The sequence below is a fragment of the Mustela putorius genome, unplaced genomic scaffold, assembly GCF_011764305.1.
Source record: "Mustela putorius furo isolate JIRA1106 unplaced genomic scaffold, ASM1176430v1.1 tig00003899_pilon_pilon_pilon, whole genome shotgun sequence".
Lineage (NCBI taxonomy): Eukaryota > Metazoa > Chordata > Mammalia > Carnivora > Mustelidae > Mustela > Mustela putorius.
Window position 1 is genome coordinate 18886873 of NW_025422048.1, and position 24608 is coordinate 18911480.

Genomic DNA, 24608 nt, shown 5'->3' on the forward strand with positions numbered 1-24608 from the left:
CTTCCAATCTGATCTTTTCCTATGCCTCTGCCCCCAGAATTATAACTCAACATTTGTAAATCCATTGATTTCTATTGATTTGATGTATGTGTACATGTGTTATATTCCTAACTAAATTAAAATTCCTGGAGGTAATGGGTCACATCTATATTTGTCTTTCCCAGTACTAGTGAGCCATGAAAAAATAAGTGTACATTAAATAAAAAATTAGGGCCTGTAGTACATAGTTGATGCACAATTGAAGAGGGTTTGTGTGGAGCTCAAAGCAGGACAGAGATAACTAGGTATGATTTTAAGAAAGAAGAAGGGAGCTGACATTTATTGTGAGCTTACTAAATGCCAGACACTATGGTAAGTCCTCAGATTATCTCATTTGGTTATCACAACAACCTGATATATGTTTTTTTAATTAAGACTTTGTTTTTAGAGCACTTTAAGGTCCATAGCAAAACTGAGGGAAGGTACAGAAGGTTCCCATATTCTCTCTGGTCCTTCATACACATTCCACATTACCAACATCCACCCGCAGAATGGTACATTCGTTACAATTGTAGAACCTACAATGACACATCATAATCCAAAAGCCATAGTTTATATGAAGGTTCACTCTTAGTATTGCACATTCTATGGGTTCAACAACCTAATTTTATATTGATTTTATATATGAGGAAAAGAAGTATCAGAGAAGTGGTGATGAACTCAGTCATTCATACACAGCCTATATGGGGCAGAGTTTGAATTTCAAACTCAAGACTGAATTCAGAGCCTGTGTTTTAAACTACTTTACCAGTCTGCATCAGGGTGATCACTTCACTTTCTTTAAATCCTAGACTTCTCATGTACTCTCTGACATCAAGATACTGTACAATGAACACTGAAGTGAGTGAATAGCAACATATTTTGTTTAGATTAAGTTCTCTGAACATATCTGAAGCACAACATAAAGAAAAATAAGGAACTCAGGCAGGCAGGAAGGAAGGGTGTGAGGTTTGGAGAAAGAGAGAAGGAGGGAAGAAAAGTTTTAAGCAGGAAAGGAAAGGAAAGGAAGGAAGGAGGAAAGAAAGAGGGAGGGAAGAAGGGAAGGAGGGGAGTAGGGAGGGAGAATGGAAGGTAGGAAGGAAGAAAAAATATCCTGAAAAGTCTTGCCATCTCATTCTTTCAGAAAATGTACAGATGGAAGTGGAGGGTCACCGTATCATCTGGTTTCTTCTTAGGACCCTTTCCTGAAATGATCCAGGAAGGAGAAAGAGAGCTTTTCCAACAGCCTCTTGCTCAGATACTTCAGAAAATACCATTCCACATAGGAAAAGTACCAAAACCTCCGGGAACATATTTTAAAAAAATGTCCCTTGGTAGTGTCTAGAATTTTTAAATATCTTAACAGTAGCCACGTGTCCTTCAAATTCATGAGGCTCTAGGGCCCTAGAGACCCACTTAGCTAAAGCAAGGATTCTGAGGTCTGACCCCTGCCTTGTTTTATTATTGCTCACACTACCCCCAAAACCATTCTCCCTTAGATGACCTGAAGAAAGCTACTAAGACATGCTCATTCTAGAAGCAACTGCTTTTCTTGGTGAATAGGATGATTCCTAATTATCACTGGTCTTGCCTAGGTAATATGACCTATTCAACTTGTAGTATTTCTTGCTTGGGGTTTATTTTGGCTGATATGCTTCACCCTCCAAAACTAAGCCATCTTGAGGGCAGGGCTTTGACTTACTAATAATATGTATAATAGTAATAATGACCAAAAAAGAGCACCTTTGGTTGATTGGGTGGTTACAATCCCAGTATCTGTTCAGCACAATTATGAAGTTTGAGTTAATACACGTACACAATACATATCTAATCCTGGGCCCCAAAATATAGAATATATATTATTTTCAATCATATTTACAAAACTAGAACACAAGTATCAAAGGAAGTCTCGATAAATTCCAAATAAGCAGTATCATATTAATAACATTCTTGTAAAGATGCAATAAAATAGAAGTTACTAAAAAATATCCAAAAATTGGATGTACAGGAACAGGAACACTTGTGCATTGTTGGTGGGAATGTAAGCTCATACAACCACTGTGAAAAATAGTATGGAGTTTCCCCCCAAAATCAAAAATGGAAATATCATATAATCCAGGGTTGCCTGCAGGCTCATTGGATAAGTGTCTGACTCTTGATTGTCTCTCAGGTCATGATCTTGGGGTCATGAGATCGAGCCCTGTGTGGGTCATGAAATCTGCTCCAGATTCTCCCTTTCCTTTTCCCTCTGCCCTTCTTCTCTCTCTTTTTCTATATCTCTTAAAAAAAAATCCCATATAACCCAATAATTTCACTACTGAGTATTTACCCAAAGAAAATGAAAACACTAATTTGAAAAGATGCACACATCTCCATGTGTATTGCAGCATTATTTTAAAAATCTCCATGTATTTGGACAAAAATTTCTTCTAAATGGGATAAAGAAAAAAATTAACTACAGACAATTGTTACTTAATGACAGATATCAAATTGCAGAGTGTAACTGATATGATATTTCAACTGATATGGCACAATGTGTGCCATATGGAACAAAATAACTGAATATTAATATGTTAAGAATTTGATGCCAGAAGTTAGAAAAGAACCATGAAGTAAACCAGAAGAAAGTACAAGAAAGGAAATAAATATCAAAAGAAAAATTAATAAAATAGGAAACAAAATTAAAAATGCTTAATAAAACCAAAACCTAATTTTTTAGAAAAGTTAATAAATAAGCAATACTCTGATAAGATTAAATAAGTGAAAAAAGAATCAAGACCTGAATAACCATTATTAGCAATGAAAATGGCATTATTAAATAAATATTCATATTTTTAAAATAATAAGAGTATGCTATAAAATATTTTATGCCAATCAATGTGAAAACTCTGATGACATATACAATTCCACAGAAAAATTCAAATCAACAATTTTATTCAAGAAGAAATTGAAAAATGAGTAGACCATCAGACACTAAAGAAATTCAATTAGTAACCAACATCTCTGCCTTTAAAGTCACAAATCCCAGGGAGGAAGGTTTTATCAAACTACTAAAGAACAGATAATCTCTGGGGTGCCTGGGTGGCTCAGTGGATTAAGCTGCTGCCTTCGGCTCAGGTCATGATCTCAGTGTCCTGGGATCGAGCCCCACATCAGGCTCTCTGCTCAGCAGGGAGCCTGTTTCCCACTCTGTCTCTGCCTGCCTCTCTGCCTACTTGTGATCTCTCTCTCTGTCAAATAAAATAAATAAAATCTTTAAAAAGAAAAAGAACAGATAATCTCTACATTATATAAAATATTCTGGAGAACAGAAAAAGAAGAAAAGTTGTCCAATTCATTTTATGAATTTAGTAAAACCTTGATACAAAAGCCAGGCGAGCTTGTTACAAAAATGAAATAATATACTACAATCTCACTTTTGATAAGTCTCAAAAAGGCCTAGTTAAAATACCAGTTAATTGAACTTAACAAATATATTTAAAAAGTACAATATGATCAAATAGGCTTAATTTCAGTAATTAAGGAATAGTCTAATTTTAGAAAATCCATTACTACAAGTCACTACTTAAGCTGATCGAAGAAAGACAATCTGTACTCATCTCAGTGGATTTAAAAAATCAAATGAAATTCAGCATCTCTCTGTGGACAAAAAACAAACAAACAAACCTAAACAACTCAAGAATAAAGGGAAAAGTTTATTCTGACAAAGAACATTTACCAAAACTCACAATAAACAGTATAGTTAACGCAGAAACTTCAGAAGTGTTTTTGTACTGGAGAAGATACCCCCTCTCCAAGTTATCATTTAACATTGCATTGGAAAGATCATTATCAATTCAATAAGACAAGGAATAGAAATATATTTAAGTATTGGAAAGAAAGAATCATTATTCATGTATTATCTAACTGGCTACACAGAAAACAAAAGAGAATTTTCAGACAAATAAATTTTAACTATTTAAGGAGTTAATCAAGGTTGCTACATAGAAGATGTTTTTCAAAAACTGGTAATATGACATGATGAGCACTTGGTGTAATAAGCAACTGATAAATTGTTGAACACTATCTGAGACTAATGTACTATATGTTGGCTAATTGATTTTAAATTAAAAAATCAATAATAGTCCTATAAAGTAGTTGGGGTGCCTGGGTGGCTCAGTCAGTTTAATGTCTGGCATTTGGTTTTGGCTCAAGTCTGATCTCGGGGTCATAAGGTCCAGCCTTGAACTTGGCACTCAGCAGGGAGTCTGCTTGAGATTGTTTTCCTCTCCTTCTGCCCCTCCCATGCATGCATGCTCTCTCTCTCTCTCTCTTTCTCAAATAAATAAGTCTTTAAAAAATAGTCCTATGTGGTAGCAAAAACAATTAGAAGATATAATTTTTACAAGTTACCATTCACTGACTAAAATTTTAAAAATGTATAATGTCAAGTGTTGTTGAGGATGTGTGACAATCACTAAAACTTGAATACATTGCTGGTGGGAATGCAAAATGGTATAACCACTTTATAAAACAGATGGGCAATATTTTACAAAGTTAAACATACATTTACAACATGACCCAGCAATTCTACTCTTGGAATTTGCCCAAGAGAAATGAAAACATGTTCCCACAAAGACTTGTCATGTGAATGTTTATAATAGCTTCCTTTATTACAGCCAAAACCTGGAAACAGCCATGAGCTGGTGAATGGATCAACAAACTTGTACATCTATACAAAAGAACACTATTCAGCGATAAAAAGGAAACTACTGAAACAAACAAAAACATAGGTAATTTCAAAAACATTAAGCTGAGTAAAAATCATAAAGGACTATATACTATACAATTCCACCTATATGAAATTCTAGAAGTTATATTATTGTGACGGGATATATGTCAGTGGTTGCCAAGGACCCAGTGTGGGTATAAGACACTAACTTTAAGGGGCATGAGGAAACTTTATGGAGTGGTGGAAGTGTCCTAGGTCTTGAATATAATGACAATTACACAACTGTATTCAATTGTCAAGACTCATCACATTATAATTTGTGAATTTTATTGTTTATAAATTATACCTCAATAAAGCTAGTTAAAATAAAGCTACCAGGGCACCTGGTAGCTCAGTTCATTAGGAAACTAACTTCAGCTCGGGTCATGATCCTAGGGTCCTGGGATCGAGTCCCACATCGGGCTCCCTGCTCAGCAGATTTCCTGCTTCTCCCTCTGCCTCTGCTGCTCCCTCTACAGTGCACGCTCGCTCTCTCTCTCTCTCTGTCAAATAAATAAATAAGATCTAAAAAAAAGCTACCTGTTTTTTGTGTGTCGAGTTGCGGGTGTTCTTCATAGATCTTGGATATCAGCCCTTTGTCTGTACTGTCATTTGCGAATATCCTCTCCCATTCCGTGGGTTGCCTCTTTGTTTTGTTGACTGTTTCCTTTGCTGTGCAGAAGATTTTGATCTTGATGAAGTCCCAAAGTTCATCTTCGCTTTTGTTTCCTTTGCCTTTGGAGACATGTCTTGAAAGAAGTTGCTGTGGGTGATGTCAAAGAGGTTACTGCCTATGTTCTCCTCTAGAATTCTGATGGATTCCTGCCTCACGTGGAGGTCTTTTAACCATTTTGAGTTTACCTTTGTGCATGGTGTAAGAGAATGGTTGAGTTTCATTCTTCTACACATAGCTATCCAATTTTCCCAGCACCATTTATTGAAGAGACGATCTCTTTTCCACTGTATATTTTTCCTGCTTTGTTGAAGATTAGTTGAACATAAAGTTGAGGGTCTATATCTGGACTCTCTACTCTGTTCCACTGGTCTGTGTGTCTGTTTTTGTGCCAGTACCGTGCTATCTTAGTGATCACAGCTTTTTAGTAAAGCTTGAAATCAGACAATGTGATGCCCTCAGTTTTTTGTTTTTGTTTTTGTTTTTGTTTTTGTTTTTGTTTTGTTTTTGTTTTCAACATTTCCTTAGCAATTCGGGGTCTCTTCTGATTCCATACAAATTTTAGGATTGTTTGCTCTAGCTCTTTGAAAAATGAGTGGGATTTTGATTGGGATGGCATTGAAAGTATAGATTGCTCTAGGCAGTATAGACATTTTAACAATGTTTATTCTTCTGATCCATGAGCATGGAATGGTCTTCCATCTTTTTGTTTCTTCTTCAATTTCTTTCATGAGTGTTCTGTAGTTCCTCAAGTACCGATCCTTTACCTCTTTCGTTAGGTTTATTCCCAGGTTATCTTGTCATTCTTGGTGCTATAGTAAATAGAATCAATTCTCTAATTTCCCTTCCTGTATTTTCATTGTTAGTGTATAAGAAAACAACTGATTTCTGTACATTGACTTTGTATCCTGCCACATTACTGAATTGCTGTATGAGTTCTAGTAGTTTGGAGGTGGAGTCTTTTGGGTTTTCCATATAAAGTATCATGTCATCTGCAAAGAGAGAGAGATTGACTTCTTCATTCCAATTTGAATACCTTTTACTTCTCTTTGTTGTCTGATTGCTGTTGCTAGGACTTCTAACACTGTGTTGAACAAGAGTGGTGAGAGTGGACATCCTTGTCATGTTCTTGATCTCAAAGGGAAGGCTGTCAGCTTTCCCCATTGAGGATGATATTCACTGTGAGTTTTCATGGATAGATTTTATGAAGTTGAGGAATATTCCTCCATCCCTATACTTTGAAGAGTTTTAATTAGGAACGGATGCTGTATCTTGTAAAATGCTTTTTCTGAATCAACTGAGAGGACCATGTGTTTCTTCTCTCTTCTTTTATTGGTTTGTTCTATCACACTGATTGATTTGTGAATGCTGAACCACCCTTGCAACCCATGGATAAATCCCACCTGGTCATAGTGGATGATCTTTTTAATGTACTGTTAGATCCTATTAGCTAGGATCTTGTTGAGAATCTTAGCATCCATATTCATCAGGGATATTGGTCTGAAATTCTCCTTTTTTGTGGGGTCTTTGTCTGGTTAGGGGATCAGGGTAATGCTGGCTTCATAAAAAGAGTCTGGAAGTTTTCCTTCTGCTTCATTTTTTGAAACAGCTTCAGGAGAATAGGTGTTATTTCTTTTTTTTTTTAATATAATTTTTTATTTTTATTTATTTTTTTATATTCTTTTTTTTCATTTATTTATTTATTTATTTATTTATTTTAATTTTTAATTTTTTATAAACATATATTTTTATCCTCAGGGGCACAGGTGTTATTTCTTCTTTGAAAGTTTGGTAGAATTCCCCAGGGAATCCATCAGGTCCCGAGCTCTTGTTTTTTGGGAGGTTTTTGGATCACTGTTTCAATCTCGTTACTAGATATTGGTCTATCCAGGTTGTCAATTTCTTCCTGATCCAGTTTTGGAAGTTTAAAGGTTTCCAGGAATGCATCCATTTCATCTAGGTTGCTTAACTTATTGGCATAAAACTGCTGATAATAATAATTTCTGATGATTGTTTCTATTTCCTTGATGTTAGTCGTGATCTCTCCCTTTTCATTCATAATTTTATTAATTTGAGTCTTCTCTATTTTCTTTTGGATTAGTTTGGCCAATGGTTTTTTCAATTTTATTGGTTCTTTCAAAAAACCAGCTTCTAGTTTCATTGATGCGTTCTTCTGTATCTCTAGTTTCTGTCTCATTGATCTCTGCTCTAATCTTCATTATTTCCCTTCTTGTGTGTGGGGTTGGCTTAATTTTTAATTGATTCTTCAGTTCTTTAAGGTGTAAAGACAGCTGATGTATTCTGGATTTTTCTATTTTTTTGAGGGAGGCTTGGAGGGCTACGTATTTCCCCCTTAGGACTGCTTTTGCAGGATCCCATAGATTTTGGACTGAAGTGTCTTCATTCTCATTGGTTTCCATGAATTGTTTAAGTTCTTCTTTGATTTCCTGGTTGATTCAAACATTCTTAAGCAAGGTTTTTTTAGCTTCCAGGTGTTTGAGTTCCTTCTGAACTTTTCCTTGTGATTGAGCTCCAGTTTCAAAGCACTGTGATCTGAGACTATGCAGGGAATAGTGTCAGTCTTTTGGTATCGGTTGAGTCCTGATATGTGACCCAGTATGTGGTCTATTCTGGAGAAGTTTCCATGTGCACTTGAGAAGAATGAGTATTCTGTTGTTTTAGAGTGGAATGTTCTATGTATATCTATGAGATCCATCTGGTCCAATGTGTCATCCAGTGCTCTTGTTTCTTTATTGATTTTCTGCTTGGATGATCTGTCTATTACCAAGACTGGCGTGTTAAGATCCCCTACTATTAATGTATTCATATCAATATAACTCTTTATCTTGATTAACAGTTGTCTTATGTAGTTGGCTGCTTCCATATTGGGGGCATAAATATTTACAATTGTTAGATCTTCTTGGTGGATAGACGCTTTAAGAATGATGTAGTGTCCTTCTGTATCTCTGACTACAGGCTTCAGTATAAAATCTAATTTATCTGATATGAGAATCACTACCACAGCCTTCTTTTGAGGCCCACTGGCATAAAAGATGCTTCTTCATCCCTTCACTTTCAGTCTGGATGTATCCTTGGGTTCAAAATGGGTCTCTTGTAGACAACATATGGATGGGTCCTGTCATTTTCTCCAATCTGCAACCCTGTGCCATTTTATGGGAATGTTTAGGCTATTCACATTGAGAGTGATTATTGAGAGATACGTTTTTATTGACCTCGTGTTTCCTGTGAAGTCCTTGTTTCTATAGATTGTCTCCATAAATTTCTGTTCAATGATACTCTTGGGTTCTTTCTTCTTTTATAGAATCCCCTTGATATTTCTTGTAGTGCCAGCTTGGTGGTCACATACTCTTTTAAACCTTGTTGGTCCTGGAGGCTCTCCATCCATTTTGAACGTCAGTCTTGCTGGATAAAGTATTCTTGGCTTCAAGTTCTTTTCATTTAGTGCCCTGAATACATCTTGCCAGCCCTTTCTGGCTTGCCAGCATTCTGTGGACAGATCTGATGTTATTCTGATGGACCTTCCTTTGTACATACTGAATCTTTTTCCCATAGCTGCTTTCAAGAGCTCCTGTATAAAATTAAGATTGATCATATTTACAATCAGATGTCTCGAAGTCTTTCTAGATTCTGTGATCTTGGTGGGGGGAGACCTTTTTGCCTCTATGACATGAACACTGGTTCCGTTCCCCAGATTGGGAAAAGTTGTTCAACTATATCTTCTACTGTGAACCCCTCAAGCTCAACACATACAAAACAGATAATCATGTCAAAAAAATGGGCAGAAGACATGAACAGACACTTCTCCAATGAAGACATACAAATGGCTAACAGACACATGAAAAAATATTCATCATCACTAGCCATCAGGGAGATTCAAATCAAAACCACATTGAGATACCACCTACACGAGTTAGAATGGCCAAAATTAACAAGATAATAAACAACAAGAGTTGGAGAGGATGTGGACAAAGGGCAACCCTCTTACACTGTTGGTGGGAATGCAAGTTGTTGCAGTCACTTTGGAAAACAGTGCAGAGATTCCTTATGAAATTAAAAATAGGGCTTCCCTATGACCCTGCAATTTCACTATTGGGTATTTACCCCAAAGATACAGATATAGTGAGAAGAAGGACCATCTGTACCCCAATGTTCATAGCAGCAATGTCCACAGTCACCAAACTGTGGAAAGAACCAAGATGCCCTTCAGTGGACGAATGGATAAAGAAGATGTGGTCCATATATACTATGGAGTACTATGCCTCCATTAGAAAGAATGAATACCCAACTTTTGTATGCACATGGGTGGGCTGGAAGAGATTATGCTGAGTGAAATAAGTCAAGCAGAGAGAGTCAATTATCATATGGTTTCATTTATTTGTGGAGCATAACAAATAACATGGAGGACAAGGGGAGATGGAGAGGAGAAGTGAGTTGGGGGAAATTGGAGAGGGAGATGAACCATGAGAGACTGGACTCTGGTGAACTAGCTGAGGATTTTGGAGGGGAGAGGGCTGGAAGGTTGGGTGAGGCTGGTGTTGGGTATTATGGAGGGCATGTATTGCATGGAGCACTGAGTGTGGTGTATAAACAATGAATTCTGGAACACTGAAAAGAAATTTAAAAATAAATAAAAATTTTAAAAATATATATATAAATAAAATTTTTTTTAATGTACAAAAAAAGCTACCATTTGCAACAGCAAGCAACTCTATTAAGTAACTAACTATAAATCTAAGAAAAGATGCCCATGATCCTTATGGAAAATATTGTAAGCACTGTTGAAGGACATAAAAGACTTCAATAAAGGGATATAAATATCATGTTACATATAGGAAAACTCATTAACTTAAAGATGTCCACAATCCCAAAAAATAATCTGTAAGTTCAGTGAAATTCCAAACAAAGTTGCAAACGGATTTTTAAGGGAACTTAACAAGCTTATTCTAAAATTCATATGAAAAATTAAAGGTCCAAGAATATTCAAGACAATTATAAAGAAGCACAAATAGGAAAGACTTATAGATATCAAGACTTAGACAACTAATTAAAAGAGTGTAGTATTTATGTAGAGAGAGGCAAGCAGAGAGACTCTGACTTAAATCTGAGAAAGTAAGTAACCTTGATATATGACAGAACTAGCATTATAGATCATGAGAGGAAAGGATGGATTATTCAATAGATGGCATAAGAATAATTGTTTGTTTCACCACTTCCTCATATCAGGGAGATCATATGATAGTTGTGTTTCTCTGCTTGACTTATTTCGCTAAGCATGATACGCTCTAGTTCCATCCATGTTGTTGCAAATGGCAAGATTTCATTTCTTTTGATGGCTGCATAGTATTCCATTGTGTATATATACCACATCTTCTTGATCCATTCATCTGTTGATGGACATCTAGGTTCTTTCCATAGTTTGGCTATTGTGGACATTGCTGCTATAAACATTCGGGTGCATGTGCCCCTTTGGATCACTACATTTGTATCTTTAGGGTAAATACCCAATAGTGCAATTGCTGGGTCATAGGGCAGTTCTATTTTCAACATTTTGAGGAACCTCCATGCTGTTTTCCAGAGTGGCTGCACCAGCTTGCATTCCCACCAACAGTGTAGGAGGGTTCCCCTTTCTCCGCATCCTCGCCAGCATCTGTCATTTCCTGACTTGTTGATTTTAGCCATTCTGACTGGTGTGAGGTGATATCTCATTGTGGTTTTGATTTGTATTTCTCTGATGCCGAGTGATATGGAGCACTTTTTCATGTGTCTGTTCGCCATCTGGATGTCTTCTTTGCAGAAATGTCTGTTCATGTCCTCTGCCCATTTCTTGATTGGATTATTTGTTCTTTGGGTGTTGAGTTTGCTAAGTTCTTTATAGATTCTGGACACTAGTCCTTTATCTGATATGTCATTTGCAAATATCTTCTCCCATTCTGTCAGTTGTCTTTTGATTTTGTGAACTGTTTCCTTTGCTGTGCAAAAGCTTTTGATCTTGATGAAATCCCAGTAGTTCATTTTTTCCCTTGCTTCCCTTGCCTTTTGCGTTGTTCCTAGGAAGATGTTGCTGTGGCAGAGGTCAAAGAGGTTGCTGCCCGTGTTCTCCTCAAGGATTTTGATGGATTCCTTTCGCACATTGAGGTCCTTCATCCATTTTGAGTCTATTTTTGTGTGTGGTGTAAGGAAATGGTCCAATTTCATTTTTCTGCATGTGGCTGTCCAATTTTCCCAGCACCATTTATTGAAAAGGCTGTCTTTTTTTCCATTGGACATTCTTTCCTAAACAAGATGGGATTGGGAGGGAGACAAACCATAAGTGACTCTTAATCTCACAAAACAAACTGAGGGTTGCCGGGGGGAGGGGGTTTGGGAGAAGGGGGTGGGATTATGGACATTGGGGAGGGTATGTGATTTGGTGAGTGCTGTGAAGTGTGTAAACCTGGTGATTCACAGACCTGTACCCCTGGGGATAAAAATATATGTTTATAAAAAATAAAAAATTAAAAAAAAAATTTCAAAAAAAAAAAGAATAATTGTTTGTTTACACTAGAACAAATAAAATTTGTTTCCTAAATTGTATCATATACATAAATGAATTCTATATGGATTTAATAACTAAATGTTTGTAAAAATTTTTGCATTTAAAAAAAATTTAGAATAATATATAGTATCAAGTTAGGAAAGGATTTCTTGAATAAGGCACAAACAACACAAATAGTAAATGATTGATGAATTTAACCACATTAAAAAAACCCTCTACCTTTTTTTGTTATATTATAATAAGCAAAGTTAATAGGCAACTTACAGACTTGGAGAAGACATCTGCAACAAATATATACCAGACAGATAAAAACTACATAAATGACAACCCTTAGTAAAAAAAAAAAAAATCCAAACTAAAATGGACAACATATTATTGTTCTCCAATTTACAGAAGAGGAAACATGCTTTTATCCTTGCTAATAATCAGGAAAATGCAAATTAAATTAGCACAGAGATACCATCACATAGACATCAGATTGCCTCAAATAAAAGCAGTTGCTAATATCATATGTAGGCAAGAATGTGAGGAAATAGATATTGTTATACATGCTTGTGGGAAAGTGTGTTTTTACACCCACTTTAGAGAGCAGTTTGGTTGTACCTAGTGAATATGAAAATATTAGTATACTCTGCACCAACAATTCAACACTTAGGTGTCTTAAAGAAATCCAAGAAACATATTCAAGGATATTTAAGGCAACATTGTTTGTAATGACTAAAGTTTATTAACATCCTCTTCTAGACCAAAACATTTATAGGTTTTCAATTCATAAGAAATTTTTATCCTTTTATTAATCCATCCAGTGCAACCTCAAAGCAAGAATTTGAGAAAAAAAATTCCAGTTGTGGGACTATGCATTTTAGCAAGTAAGCTGTAAGGAAAGACAAACCCACAGGGTAAAACACCAATGAGTAAATGAGAGCTACATGAATCTACAGGGATAGGTTTGGAAAAAAACAAATGTAGAGTTGGGGGGAAGAAAGAAAGTTGCAAAAAGTTATGGTGACTTTTGTGCAAAATTTAAAACATACAAAATATTATCATGTATTGCTTATAGATACATTCATATGTAGTAGAAGGATAGAAGCATAAACATGGGGGATACACATTAAATGTAGGATAATGGATGTCTCTGGGGCTCAAGAGAAATGGGGTTGGAAACAAAAGGAATTTTCAATGTACTTATAATATTTTATTTCTTAGAAAAACAAGCTCTGCATAATCTCTTTTCTGATGGAGGCATAATACTCCATAGTGTATATGGACCACATCTTCCTTATCCATTCGTCTATTGAAGGGCATCTTGGTTCTTTCCACAGTTTGGTGACTGTGGCCATTGCTGCTATAAACATTGGGGTACAGATGGCCCTCCTTTTCACTACATCTGTATCTTTGGAGTAAATTATGCTGAGTGAAATAAGTTAAGCAGAGAGAGTCAATTATCATATGGTTTCACTTATTTGTGGAGCATAACAAATAGCATGGAGGACATGGGGAGATAGAGAGGAGAAGGGAGTTGGGGGAAATTGGAAGGGGAGGTGAACCATGAGAGACTATGGACTCTGAAAAACAATCTGAGGGTTTTGAAGGGGCGGGGGGTGGGAGGTCGGAGTACCAGGTGGTTGGTATTATAGAGGGCACAGATTTCATGGAGCACTGGATGTGGTGCAAAAACAATGAATACTGTTATGCTGAAAATAAAGAAAAAAAAAAAAGAAAAACAAGCTCTGTAACAAAAATAAATAAATAATGGCTTATCCATATGCCAGAGCACTAAGCAAATGTTAAAATTAATAAGACTAATTTATGTATGCAGATACAGAATGATCTTTCAAATAAATTAAAAAGCTCTGTAGAATTATTATATGCTGTGCAATAACTTTTAAGCAAATATGAAAAATGTAAATGTATATAAATGCTGGTATAAGCATAGAAAATTTCCTGAAGCACCCACAACAAACTGTTTACAGTAGTTGACCCTGGGGAGAGGGACCAGTGGTCTGAGTTGAAAGGAAAATTCATTATACTGTTTTAATTGTTCACTGTGCACAAATTATGTACTGTTCATTAAACTGAGTTTTTGAAAAATTTACAAACTTAAAATCGAAGATCTGATGCCTTGTGTGATCCTTAGGTTAGTATTCTTTGTGTATTGAAGATTACATAACATTTATTGGATTATCTTTTAATAAAACTTCCCGCTGGGCCCTTGTGACAAGCAAGCTGGCAATTAAGTAAGAGTAGTTACTTTGGTGAGCTGTCCAGCTGAAAGATTTTATTTTTTTTATTTCCCTCAAGGCCAAGAGCTATATCTGAGACACCTTTGCACCTCCCACCATAATGAGCACAGGCCCTTGCTTGTGTTAGTAAATTATACCCATACATTTATTCCTTCATTTGTTCACTCATTTATTCATGCAACAAATGTTATTAGAGAACAAGTATATTTCTCTGCAATTTTTTTCAAGAACTTTGTACTTTAAATAACTTTCTCTGGGATGGCCAGGTATTTGGGACTGCTGTTGTTCTATGGGAAATGTAAGCTGACCTTAAATAAGCAAGTCACACATGAATTTCAGGGTTATGATCCATCTGTGTGTTTCCAAACATTCAAAGAATTATTTTCTGGGGCACCTGGGTGGCTCAGTTGTTTGAGTGACTGTCTTCTGATTTGGGCTCAGGTCATGAGATTGAGCCCACTTCAGGGTCTGGGCTGGGCATGGAGGCTGCTTAAGATTCTCTCTCTTCCTCTCCCTTTGGCCCTCCCCCCTTCTGCTCGTGCATTCTCTCTCTCTCTCTCTCTCTCTCACTCTCAAATTTAAAAAATAAGTATTTTCTTAGTCCCCAGGGGTTTATAAAAAATAAAAAAATTATAAAATAAATAAATAAATAAATAAAATCTTTAAAAATAAATTAAAAATAAAGTTTTTAAAAAAATAAGTATTTTCTTCCACAAATTACTTTGGATAAATTTGAACAATGATGAAGGGAGAATATGGTCTTTGTGAAAATCACAGTGTTGTTACTATTGTCTGAAGCCATTGCCTCTCCTTTTCCAATGACCACCATCCTCTCCTCCTCCCTGGACTTCCTGCCTTGAGTCTCTTCCTTTGCCTCTAATTTATCATTTGCATAGCCACCCAAAGTATATAGCTGTCTAAAATACAAACAGGACTATGCCGTTTCCCTATTTAAAAACTCTTTAATGACTTCTTGTTGACTTCAGGATAAAGTCCACGCTCTCACAGACAGTGTACACTCTTTAAGACAGGGACCTCTGTGCCTGTCTATTTTTCCTGCCTCCTCTGCTGTCACTCCTTAAGTGGTGCATGCTAGTCTCTGTCTGAAATGCTCTCCACCCCCTGTTGGCTTGAAATACTTCTATTCATCCCTCAAAACCCAATGGGCTGTAAAGATCAGTGAAATAATAGATGAAAAGATGCTTTGAAAAAAATAAACTAAAAAATCCCAATGCAGATGGCAGGCCCTCCAATAGACCATCACTGCTACTAGTTCCTCTGTACACCAATCCCGAAACTCATTTCCCTGTGCTCCATCTACATGTTATACAGAGTCCTAGTGCTGCATTCATTATATTGCAGTTCCATCACTTTCTTCATACATCTGTCACTTCCACTAATCACTGAGCTCCAAAGTCACGAGTTTAGCTTCCCAGCCTTTCTTCACCTTTACATCACCAACAGTTAGAGTACTTCTGAACCCAGAGAGACCCAATAATCTTTGTGAACTTCAAAACCAAATGATGACAATGATAGTGGCCTGGGGTAACAGGCAGTGGTCATATCTCTGTAAGTGGTCTGCCTTATATGATGTTTGCTTAGCATTGTAAAATGTTCACATAGCCATCAAAGAAACTGGGGAGAGGACTCACTAAGTGCTATACAAAGAGGTTTTACCACTTCCAACAAATACTTTTCTGCATAGCCTAAAAAGCAGATAAAACCAGCACTAAAGAAACTTGCTCAGGAGGTCAAATGCAATCTGTTCACATAGGATGGAAAAATGACAAGGTAACTAGTTTTTAAAAACTACCTCCAATAGCTTGTGTAAAAGGACTTTGAATTTGATTGTAAAAAACAAACTATAACAGTTGTGCTTTTAATTAGAATATAGAATTACTTAAAGTTGACCAAAGGCTTTGGGGAAAGGGGATTTAGATGTTTCCAGGTTAAATTTCATGATGTAAAAAAGTAGGAGTTTTACTTCTAGCTTTAGGAATCCAAGTATTTTGAACTTAAGGACAAAACTACCCTCAACTTCTATGACCAGAAACATCATTCATGCTTCTCAAACATGATATTAGCATGGAGCATTTGGATTTCTAGTTGATAAAGCCTTTCCCAAACAATCATCTCATTTGAGACCCACACAATCTTGCAGGGTCAGCAGGGCAGGGATTATTGCCCGCCCCCTTCAAAAGAGAAAAAACTGGGATTCAGTAAAGATACTGAGATACTAGATTGCACATGCAGAGGGAAATCCAGGTCTAGAACCTAGATTTTCTGTCACCAGTTCCAGTGCTTTTCACATTTACTTTCCCAAGCTATTGCTTAGTACTTTCAGTAGCCTCTGGAGGTTGGCCTAGATGGACTGTGGCTCTGACCCATGTGACACATCAGATACTCCAATATACAATTTCACACCATTTAGTCAGCAGTCACTGAATGGAAGTCCAGGATGTCATGAGAATCAAACATTGATCTTTCAATTACAAAGCAAATCTCCCTTGGGAGCCAAACTTAAAAATAATTGGTTTTCTTATTTGAACTCTATCTTACCAGTCCCTGCTTGCAGAACATTAGGAGTGTTTAAAAGATAGATAACATTGGCAAGCGTTATACTCTTTCTAAACCCAAAGGAGCTAAAAATGTTTTGGTCACAACTGCCTGAAAACTAAAAATGCTTTTATGTGATGAACTCTTCGTTCTTCTTTTTGGAAGAAGTATAGTTGTGCAGAGATGAAGGGTTGGAAAACTGTGATTTTTAAGGTCCTGTTGAATCTTCTTAGAGGATATAAAATAACATATCTGTCATGCTGTTGCTGGATCTACTCCTAGTCAAACAGCATAGTAGTCATACGGCACATAGCTGCCTGTCTTAGCAAACCACTTTGGTTTCCACAAAGTGTTCTGGGCTCCACATACACAGATGAAACAAGGAGAAAGACTCTGAGGAAGCAAAGAGAAGATCTCTACCATGTGTTCTTCATAGTCATCATAGCCATCTAGGGATGGCTTAAGTTTCCAAACTCAAGTGGAAGGAAAACAATGAGGTAATTGTCTTGATAATCACTATCCATACCCATCTTTACCCCCTCTCCTCATCTGAAAGGCAGTCTTTCATTCTTGCTTGAAAATAATGCCTCCACTTAGGTATTCCCCATGCCATCCCCTCTAACCTACTGAGAGCCTCCTTGTTCCATCACTTATCTCTTTGCATGTGGTTCATATTTCCTTCTCTCTGGACTTAGATTCTTTGCCTAGAATCTTGGTCAAGTTTTTCCTTTACTGAAAAACAAAAGTAAGAATAAACACAAATAGCTTCTGTCAATCCTCTTTGACCTCTATTTTTTTCAGCTTTTTTCTCCCTTGCCTTTACATCACAAACAAGTCTTTTTGAAATAATAGCCCACATTTGTGGTTTTTACTGTTCACCTCCCCACCTGAGTAGAGTCAGGATTCTTGCCTCAGTGCTCCAATATTCATGGTGCCTTCTTTACTAACAGTTCTGATGGTGTCTTTCCTCTCTTGGACTCTGTGATATCACTTCTTGGTTTTTCCCACTTCTCGGACCCATTTAAAAAAATCTTTTCCTGGTCTTTCTTTTTCCAAAAATACATGTGCTCCTCCCTTCTCTGTCCTCAGTCCCCTACTCATTTTGCTCAAACAATGTTTCTGAAATCAATGGTCAACATATTCCTCAGGTTACTGGTCCTTTAGTCACATTATTCCTTCTTCCTGGAATGCCATCTATCACTTTTTTCTAAGAAGGTACTACTTTTGTGAGGCACCCACCGTAACTCTGAAACAGTTTTCTTAATCCTGACCTCCAAAGCCCTTTTTTTCTAAAGCAGATTTTTGTTACATCTTCATCATGGAAATCTGCCTCAATTTCTTAATTTGTTGTTCAACTTGAATGATGGCAATCTCCATATGAATCCCATTATCCAGTTACCTGACAGAAACTTCTGGCGCATAATATAATTAGGATCTTGTAAATTTACCTTTACATCAACATGCATAAGATTAACTTTTTATCTCCAGGAGAAAAAATAATTGAAATACAAGTACAATGTAGTAGTGAAGTAATTGTTATTCTGTTTTTTTTCTTTTATCTGAAAAATCATTTGAGACAAATCAAAGACCTACTCCCAAATACCTGACAAGATAGTTGGGAAGATTAAAAATGATGATCCATCTAAAAGTTCTTTGAAAGGTATTAAGCTCCCGACATGTAAATTACTAAATTGAAGGTAAGTCTTTCTTCAAGTACTTACATATTACATATTAAGGGCAGGGCACTAAAGGGAGATGAAAAGAGAACAAAAATTATAAGAGCATGTTATAATGGAAGGAACAGAACTGAAAAATGACACCTGGGTGTCCATTCTTGGTCTGTTACCTACTAGATCTGAGATGCTAAAAACGGTTCTCTATCAGCCTGGATCTTCTTTTTCAGTTACAAAATTAAAGTATTGGTTAGATGATATTTTGAATGTCCTTTCTGTCTTTAATGATCCATGGAAGGAAGTAGAAGAGACTTAACGGTTATCATATGATTCTTCCTTACAACTGTTTTTTCAAATATCCCCGAACTCTCCTGTCCCTCTTTCCTTCCATTGTTTTCATTTGGCCAAATTCCAAACCTGATTGAAACCAACTATTTGCCTACTCCACCCTAGAAGCTAAACATTGCCAGACAATATCATTCAAGAAAGCAGTTTGTTTCACCTTCTTAAATTTATGATCTCAAAGATCAAACTGCCAGTCAACACTGCCCGACAATCAGTATTAGTTCTAGTAAGATAGCATTTTTCATTTCCAGGTATGACTATTGTAGTTTTTCCTCCCTCAAACTTCCCAAATGTCCTTCTCAACCCTCACCTTTACAGTCCTACTTCTTTGGGGAAACAGAAACCATTAGAAGCAAACTCCATCATCTTCCTAAAATTAAATGTACCAGCTTAACTACAAATCTGTCCATTTTATCTAGCCTTCTTCTTGTTAAAAAGATGAAGTGTTCCTGTCTTTGCCAAAGATTAAGCTCTCCTCTTTTGCTCTGTATCTCATACCCTTTCACTTTCTAAAAGATTTCACTCCCAAAATTTGCTCTTTATTTGCTTGTGCATCATCAATATCCACTCTATGTTGGATCGTTTTCATTAGCATACAAAAGGTAGGATCAGTGCTCATTTCTCTACAGTTTTCACTCATTTTCTCTATTCTCCTTCAGTCTCCACCACTCCACTGACTCTATTAGTCATGTAACCAAATATGAGACTTTCTGTGTCTTCTCTTAATCTCACAACAGCTTTTGTCACAATCAATGATTCTTTTGAAACATGGCTTCTGTTATTTTATTTCCTCTTGGTTTTCATTCTACTTCACCAACTCCTCTTTTTCAAACTGCTTTTCTTTTTTATGCCCTAAGAGAAAAATAGGTCTTAAATCTCAGTGTAAGGCATTCTTGTACATCCATAATTTCTCTGTAAGTCAGTTTGTCCATTATCAAGGATTTGGATATTATCTATATTCTGATAGTTCCTCAATTTATAATCCATTCTAGCCCTCTTCTCTGGGCTACATACTCTCAAATCCAACTGTCAGCTTCTCCTCTCCACTCAATTCTCATAAACATCTCAAACTTATTACCTCCAAGTTGGTTTTGCATTTCCCCTAAAATTTTCCTCTACATTATCACCGTCTAAGTAAATGGAACCAGTTGCTCAAACCAGAAACTCAGGAGTTATCTTTGATATTTCACCTTTTATCACTTCTCACATCTAATTTATTAGTAAGTCCTGGTAATTTTACCTCCAAAATGTGTCTTGAAACTGTCCTCTGTTCATCTTTTTTGCAACCACTTTATTCAGGATTACTGTCATCTCACTGAAATTATCTCTTACCTGTCTCATTCTCATTCATTAAACTTTCCCTCTAATTCATTTATTTTTTTAAAGATTTTATTTATTTATTTGACAGAGAGAGAGAGAGATCACAAGTAGGCAGAGAGGCAGGTAGAGAAAAGGGGGAAGCAGGCTCTCTGCTGAGCAGAGAGCCCGATGTGAGTCTCAATCCCAGGACCCTGAGATCACGACCTGAGCCAAAGGCAGAGGCTTTACCCACTGAGCCACCAAGGCAATCCTCTAATTAATTTATTAAACAGAATCAAAAGTTATTTTAAGCTCCAGATTTGATTACAGCTGCTTTACACCCTCCAATGAATTCCTATATTATTTATTTTTATTTAAGTAATCTCCACACCCAACATGGGGCTCAAACTCACAACCCTGTGATCAAGAGTTGCATGCTCTTCCAACTGAGCCAGCCAGGGGCCCTCCTATAATATTTTAAAATCTATGTGCCATAGCATGGCCTACAATGACTTAAATGATTTGGACCTTTCCTAACTTTCCCCACACCCCTTCTTCATTTCTCTGTCTCTTTGCCTTTCTGTTTATTTTTCTCTCTCTCCAATTTCTCTTCTATGATTTTTCTCTCTCTCCAATTTCTCTTCTATGATATGTTGGTTTTCTTTTTTTTTTTCAGTGTACTTCAGTTTTTCTAAAATTTTAAATAATTCCCTCAAGTCCTACCTCCCTACCTTCCCTCTGCTTGGAATACTCTATTGCCCCCACTCCCAACTCTTACATGACTAATCTTCTCATTTTTTTAAGGTCTCAATTTTTTATGCTTTTCTTGACCACATCAACCAAAATATCCTTCTCCCAAATACACATACATATAGCATATTTCCTATTTGGAGTCCTTGTTTCTTACATTTATAGTAGACAACTTAAAATTATTTTATGGGTCTCTTCCTTTGTTTTTAGTCTTTCTTTCCCACTAAAATGTTAAGTCCGTGAGACATAGAGTATTCCTAAGTTGTTAAAAAAAATGACTTTTTCCTTATTTTATTCTAAGCACCTTTCAAAGATTTTCACACATAGTAGGCATTTAATATCGTTGAATGGATAAATGAATGTATTAAATGCCTAATATAGACCAGTGATTGTGAAAACATAACACAGAATCAATATGCTATTCTACAGATGAGGAAACTGGCTGTTAGATAAGTGATGTGACTTGTTTAAAGGCACACAGCCATTAAGTAGCAGAGCTGGAATTTGAATTCAGGTATGACTTTTTTTTTTTTACTATAACTATCATCTTACCATAAGGAGTTCCCTTTCACTCCACTATACCTCCTCTACTAACATTCAGAGAATTTGTTATCAAATAAGTTTTAAGGATTAGACATCCTTCAACATAATGAATTTCAACTCATGTAATTTAATTGATATGGAATTTCTAAAACAGGAAACAAATTTGATCATGGACCTTATACAATTTACACCTAAATGATTCAGAATACTCACTGCTGATGGAAACACCACTAACAGCTGTAGACACAAGGAGAATAAGGTCTCCAAGGATAGAACATTTTCTCCTTGTCTTTTTTTTAAATAAATATTAGGAAAAACGTGCCTATTTATGTCACAGTCAGTTTCAAGGACCTATACATTCTATATATGCTGGGGCAATTGAGGTAATAGATGAACTTTCCAAATGGCTCCTGAGGGACTGGGGTCAAATTTATTAATTAAGATTAAGAATCCTGGACTTCCAAAAAGAAGTCAATTATACTGGATATATATGATGCCTTTAAGCAGTTTGATTTTTTTTCTAAAAATAGCATTTAATCAATGGTCATTCCTTATATTTTTATTTTTAGGTCTAAGTCATGGCTAACACTGAAGAAGAAAATATGACTCAAATTACAGAATTTATCCTTTTGGGCTTTGGGGATCTCCATGGCCTTCAGTTTCTTCTTTTTGGGGTATTTCTGGTCATCTATGTGGTGACTCTCATGGGCAACATTGTAATACTAATTGTGGTGTCAGCTGATCACTCCCTTCACACACCCATGTATTTCTTTCTTGGTCACTTTTCATTCCTAGAGATTGGCTACATCACTACCATTGAGCCCATGATGCTGAGAACATTGTTATCAGCTTATGTGCCTATTTCCTTCCCAGGGTGTGCTTGCCAGTTTTATTTTTTTGCTGCTCTGGTGGCCACTGAATGTTTCTTCCTGGCTGTAATGTCTTATGATCGCTATATAGCCATCTGTAACCCATTGCATTACTCCAGCATAATGGACTACTGGGGTTGCTTACAGCTAGCTGGTGCCTCTTGGGTGGCTGGATTTCTGGCACCCATCCTTCTCATGGTGTTCATTTTTCAGTTAACATTCTGCACTGACAATGAAATTAACCACTTCTTCTGTGATTTGAAGCCCATCATGAAACTGGCCTGCACTGATACTCAAGTAGCTGAGATTACCTCTTTTATATGTACGTCTTTATTTGCCTTCGGCCCCTTCATGCTAACTTTAGCATCTTATATTTACATCATCTCCACCATTCTAAAGATTCCTTCTACCTCAGGGAAGCAGAGGGCCTTCTCCACCTGTTCCTCCCATCTGACAGTGGTCAGTTTGTATTACGGGATGCTGGGCATTGTCTATGGCTTCCCATTCGGGCCTCAGCATGAAGACTTACTGAAGTTGCTTTCTCTTCTGTATACAGTGTTTACCCCTGCTCTCAACCCTATTATTTATACCTTAAGGAACAAGGATGTAAAGGTAGCTCTGAGAAAACTGGTACAATGAGGAATGAATATCTCACCAAAAGAAAGTTTGATTTTTTTTTTTCTAGTGGTTCTTGGCACTTTCTGAAAACCCTGACAGAGTGGAAATCTTTCTACAGTGTCAAGAATAGTTTTTATGAGGTTGATGGGTTTTCCTTTGTTCCATCAAATTTCTCCACATTAATGTATAAGAAGTATGTTGTGCTTTCATTTGTTGAACATTTTGTAGGTGCCAGGCACTGTGCTAAGCTCTTTGCATGGATTATTGTGCTAAAATCCTCATGGGGTGCCTGGGGGCTCGGTTGTTTAAGTGACTGCCTTTGGCTCAGGTAATGATCCCTGGGTTTTGGAATCGAGCCCTGCATTGTGCTTCCTGCTTGATGTGGTGTCTGTTTCTCCCTCTCCCTCTGCCCCTACCCCAAATCATGTTCTCTCTCTCTTTCTCTCTCTCTCTCTCTCTGTGTGTCTCTCCATCTCACTCACTCTTACAAATAAATAAATAAAATCCTTTTAAAAACATCAATCCTCACAGCAACACTGTAAGGTAGCTTCTGTTATTATCCCCATTTTACATATATCACAACTGAGTCCCACAGATTAATTCACTTGGTCAAAACCATTCAGCCAAACAGTAATAATACCAGAATATGAATTTGAACCCAAGTTCTGCTTGGCACCAAACCCATGATCTTTTCACTAATTCAAGGGACCCCAGAATCTTGGACTGCCTAAAATGTTTTTGGGGGCCATAGAAGACATTACTGCGGATGACTTTTCTTAGGGAAACATGAGTTAGATGTGAAGTGAGAAGTGGAAAAGTAATGTAATACAATCTAAATCTAAATCTGTCTCTTTTTCCCACCTAAAGTCTTGATAAAAATGCTTGAAATAAAAATGGCATGAGATTAAGATTTATTTTAGTTTTTCATTTTAGGATATTTTTTTAAATAAAATATTAAAATAAACCTAACTGGTTCCATAAATTAAATCACATCCACAATGGAATATAATACACCCATAAACAAACAAAAGTAGCATAGAAGAATGAGTCAACTCTGCATGTGCTAATATAGAAAGATCTCCATGATATATTGTAAGTACAAAAAGCAAGGTACAGTGCAGTGTGTATGGTATGACACTATTTGTGTAACTGTAGGCAGAAGAAATAATAGTTACACTTAATTGTAGATGCATAGACTATTCTAGGAAGGTGCATATGAATTCAGCAGTATCAGTTGCTTCTTGGAAGAGAAATTAAATGGAGAGGAAGTGTACTTTTTTTTTTTTGCTCATACAGATATTTTAATTTGAAAAGTTAAAAATCTCTGGTACATACAGATTTGGGCATTTGGATTTTGCCCTTGGGGTAGATGATAGAAATACCTTCAGTGATTGGTGGGTTAAACAGATTTTGCAAACAACGATCTTAACAATTTAAAACAACCTTATGTCCTTGCCCCATTATTAAACACTTTAAACTTAGCTTTTTGAGGTGGGAATCATGTAAATTACTGAAAAGTCACCAAAGTTTAGCAAATCATTGTAAATTATACAAAAAATGTTAAACAACACACTTTTATATATCGACATGGACGCACCTCTAGACATGCAGGAGGCATCTCTTCTCTCACAGGTAAGTTTTACACTCTCTAAGGGCAAGGACCTTATCATTACTACTGTATTCCCCACAGTGTCCTAAGTACCAAAAAAGTGTGA

At 36.5% G+C, this 24608-nt stretch overlaps 1 protein-coding gene across 1 annotated transcript; it reads left to right on the plus strand.

The window, feature by feature from the left end:
- The first annotated feature begins 22008 nt into the window (after positions 1–22008).
- Positions 22009–22914, plus strand: LOC101689138 (olfactory receptor 10A4-like). The gene has a single exon (XM_004778732.2). It carries the CDS (start codon positions 22009–22011, stop codon positions 22912–22914), a length of 906 nt encoding a protein of 301 aa, XP_004778789.2.
- Positions 22915–24608: the final 1694 nt, after the last annotated feature.

Bases quoted from the DNA above. Each gene is read 5' to 3' on its own strand.
- LOC101689138 (XM_004778732.2), top strand. From the start codon at position 22,009: ATGACTCAAATTACAGAATTTATCCTTTTGGGCTTTGGGGATCTCCAT.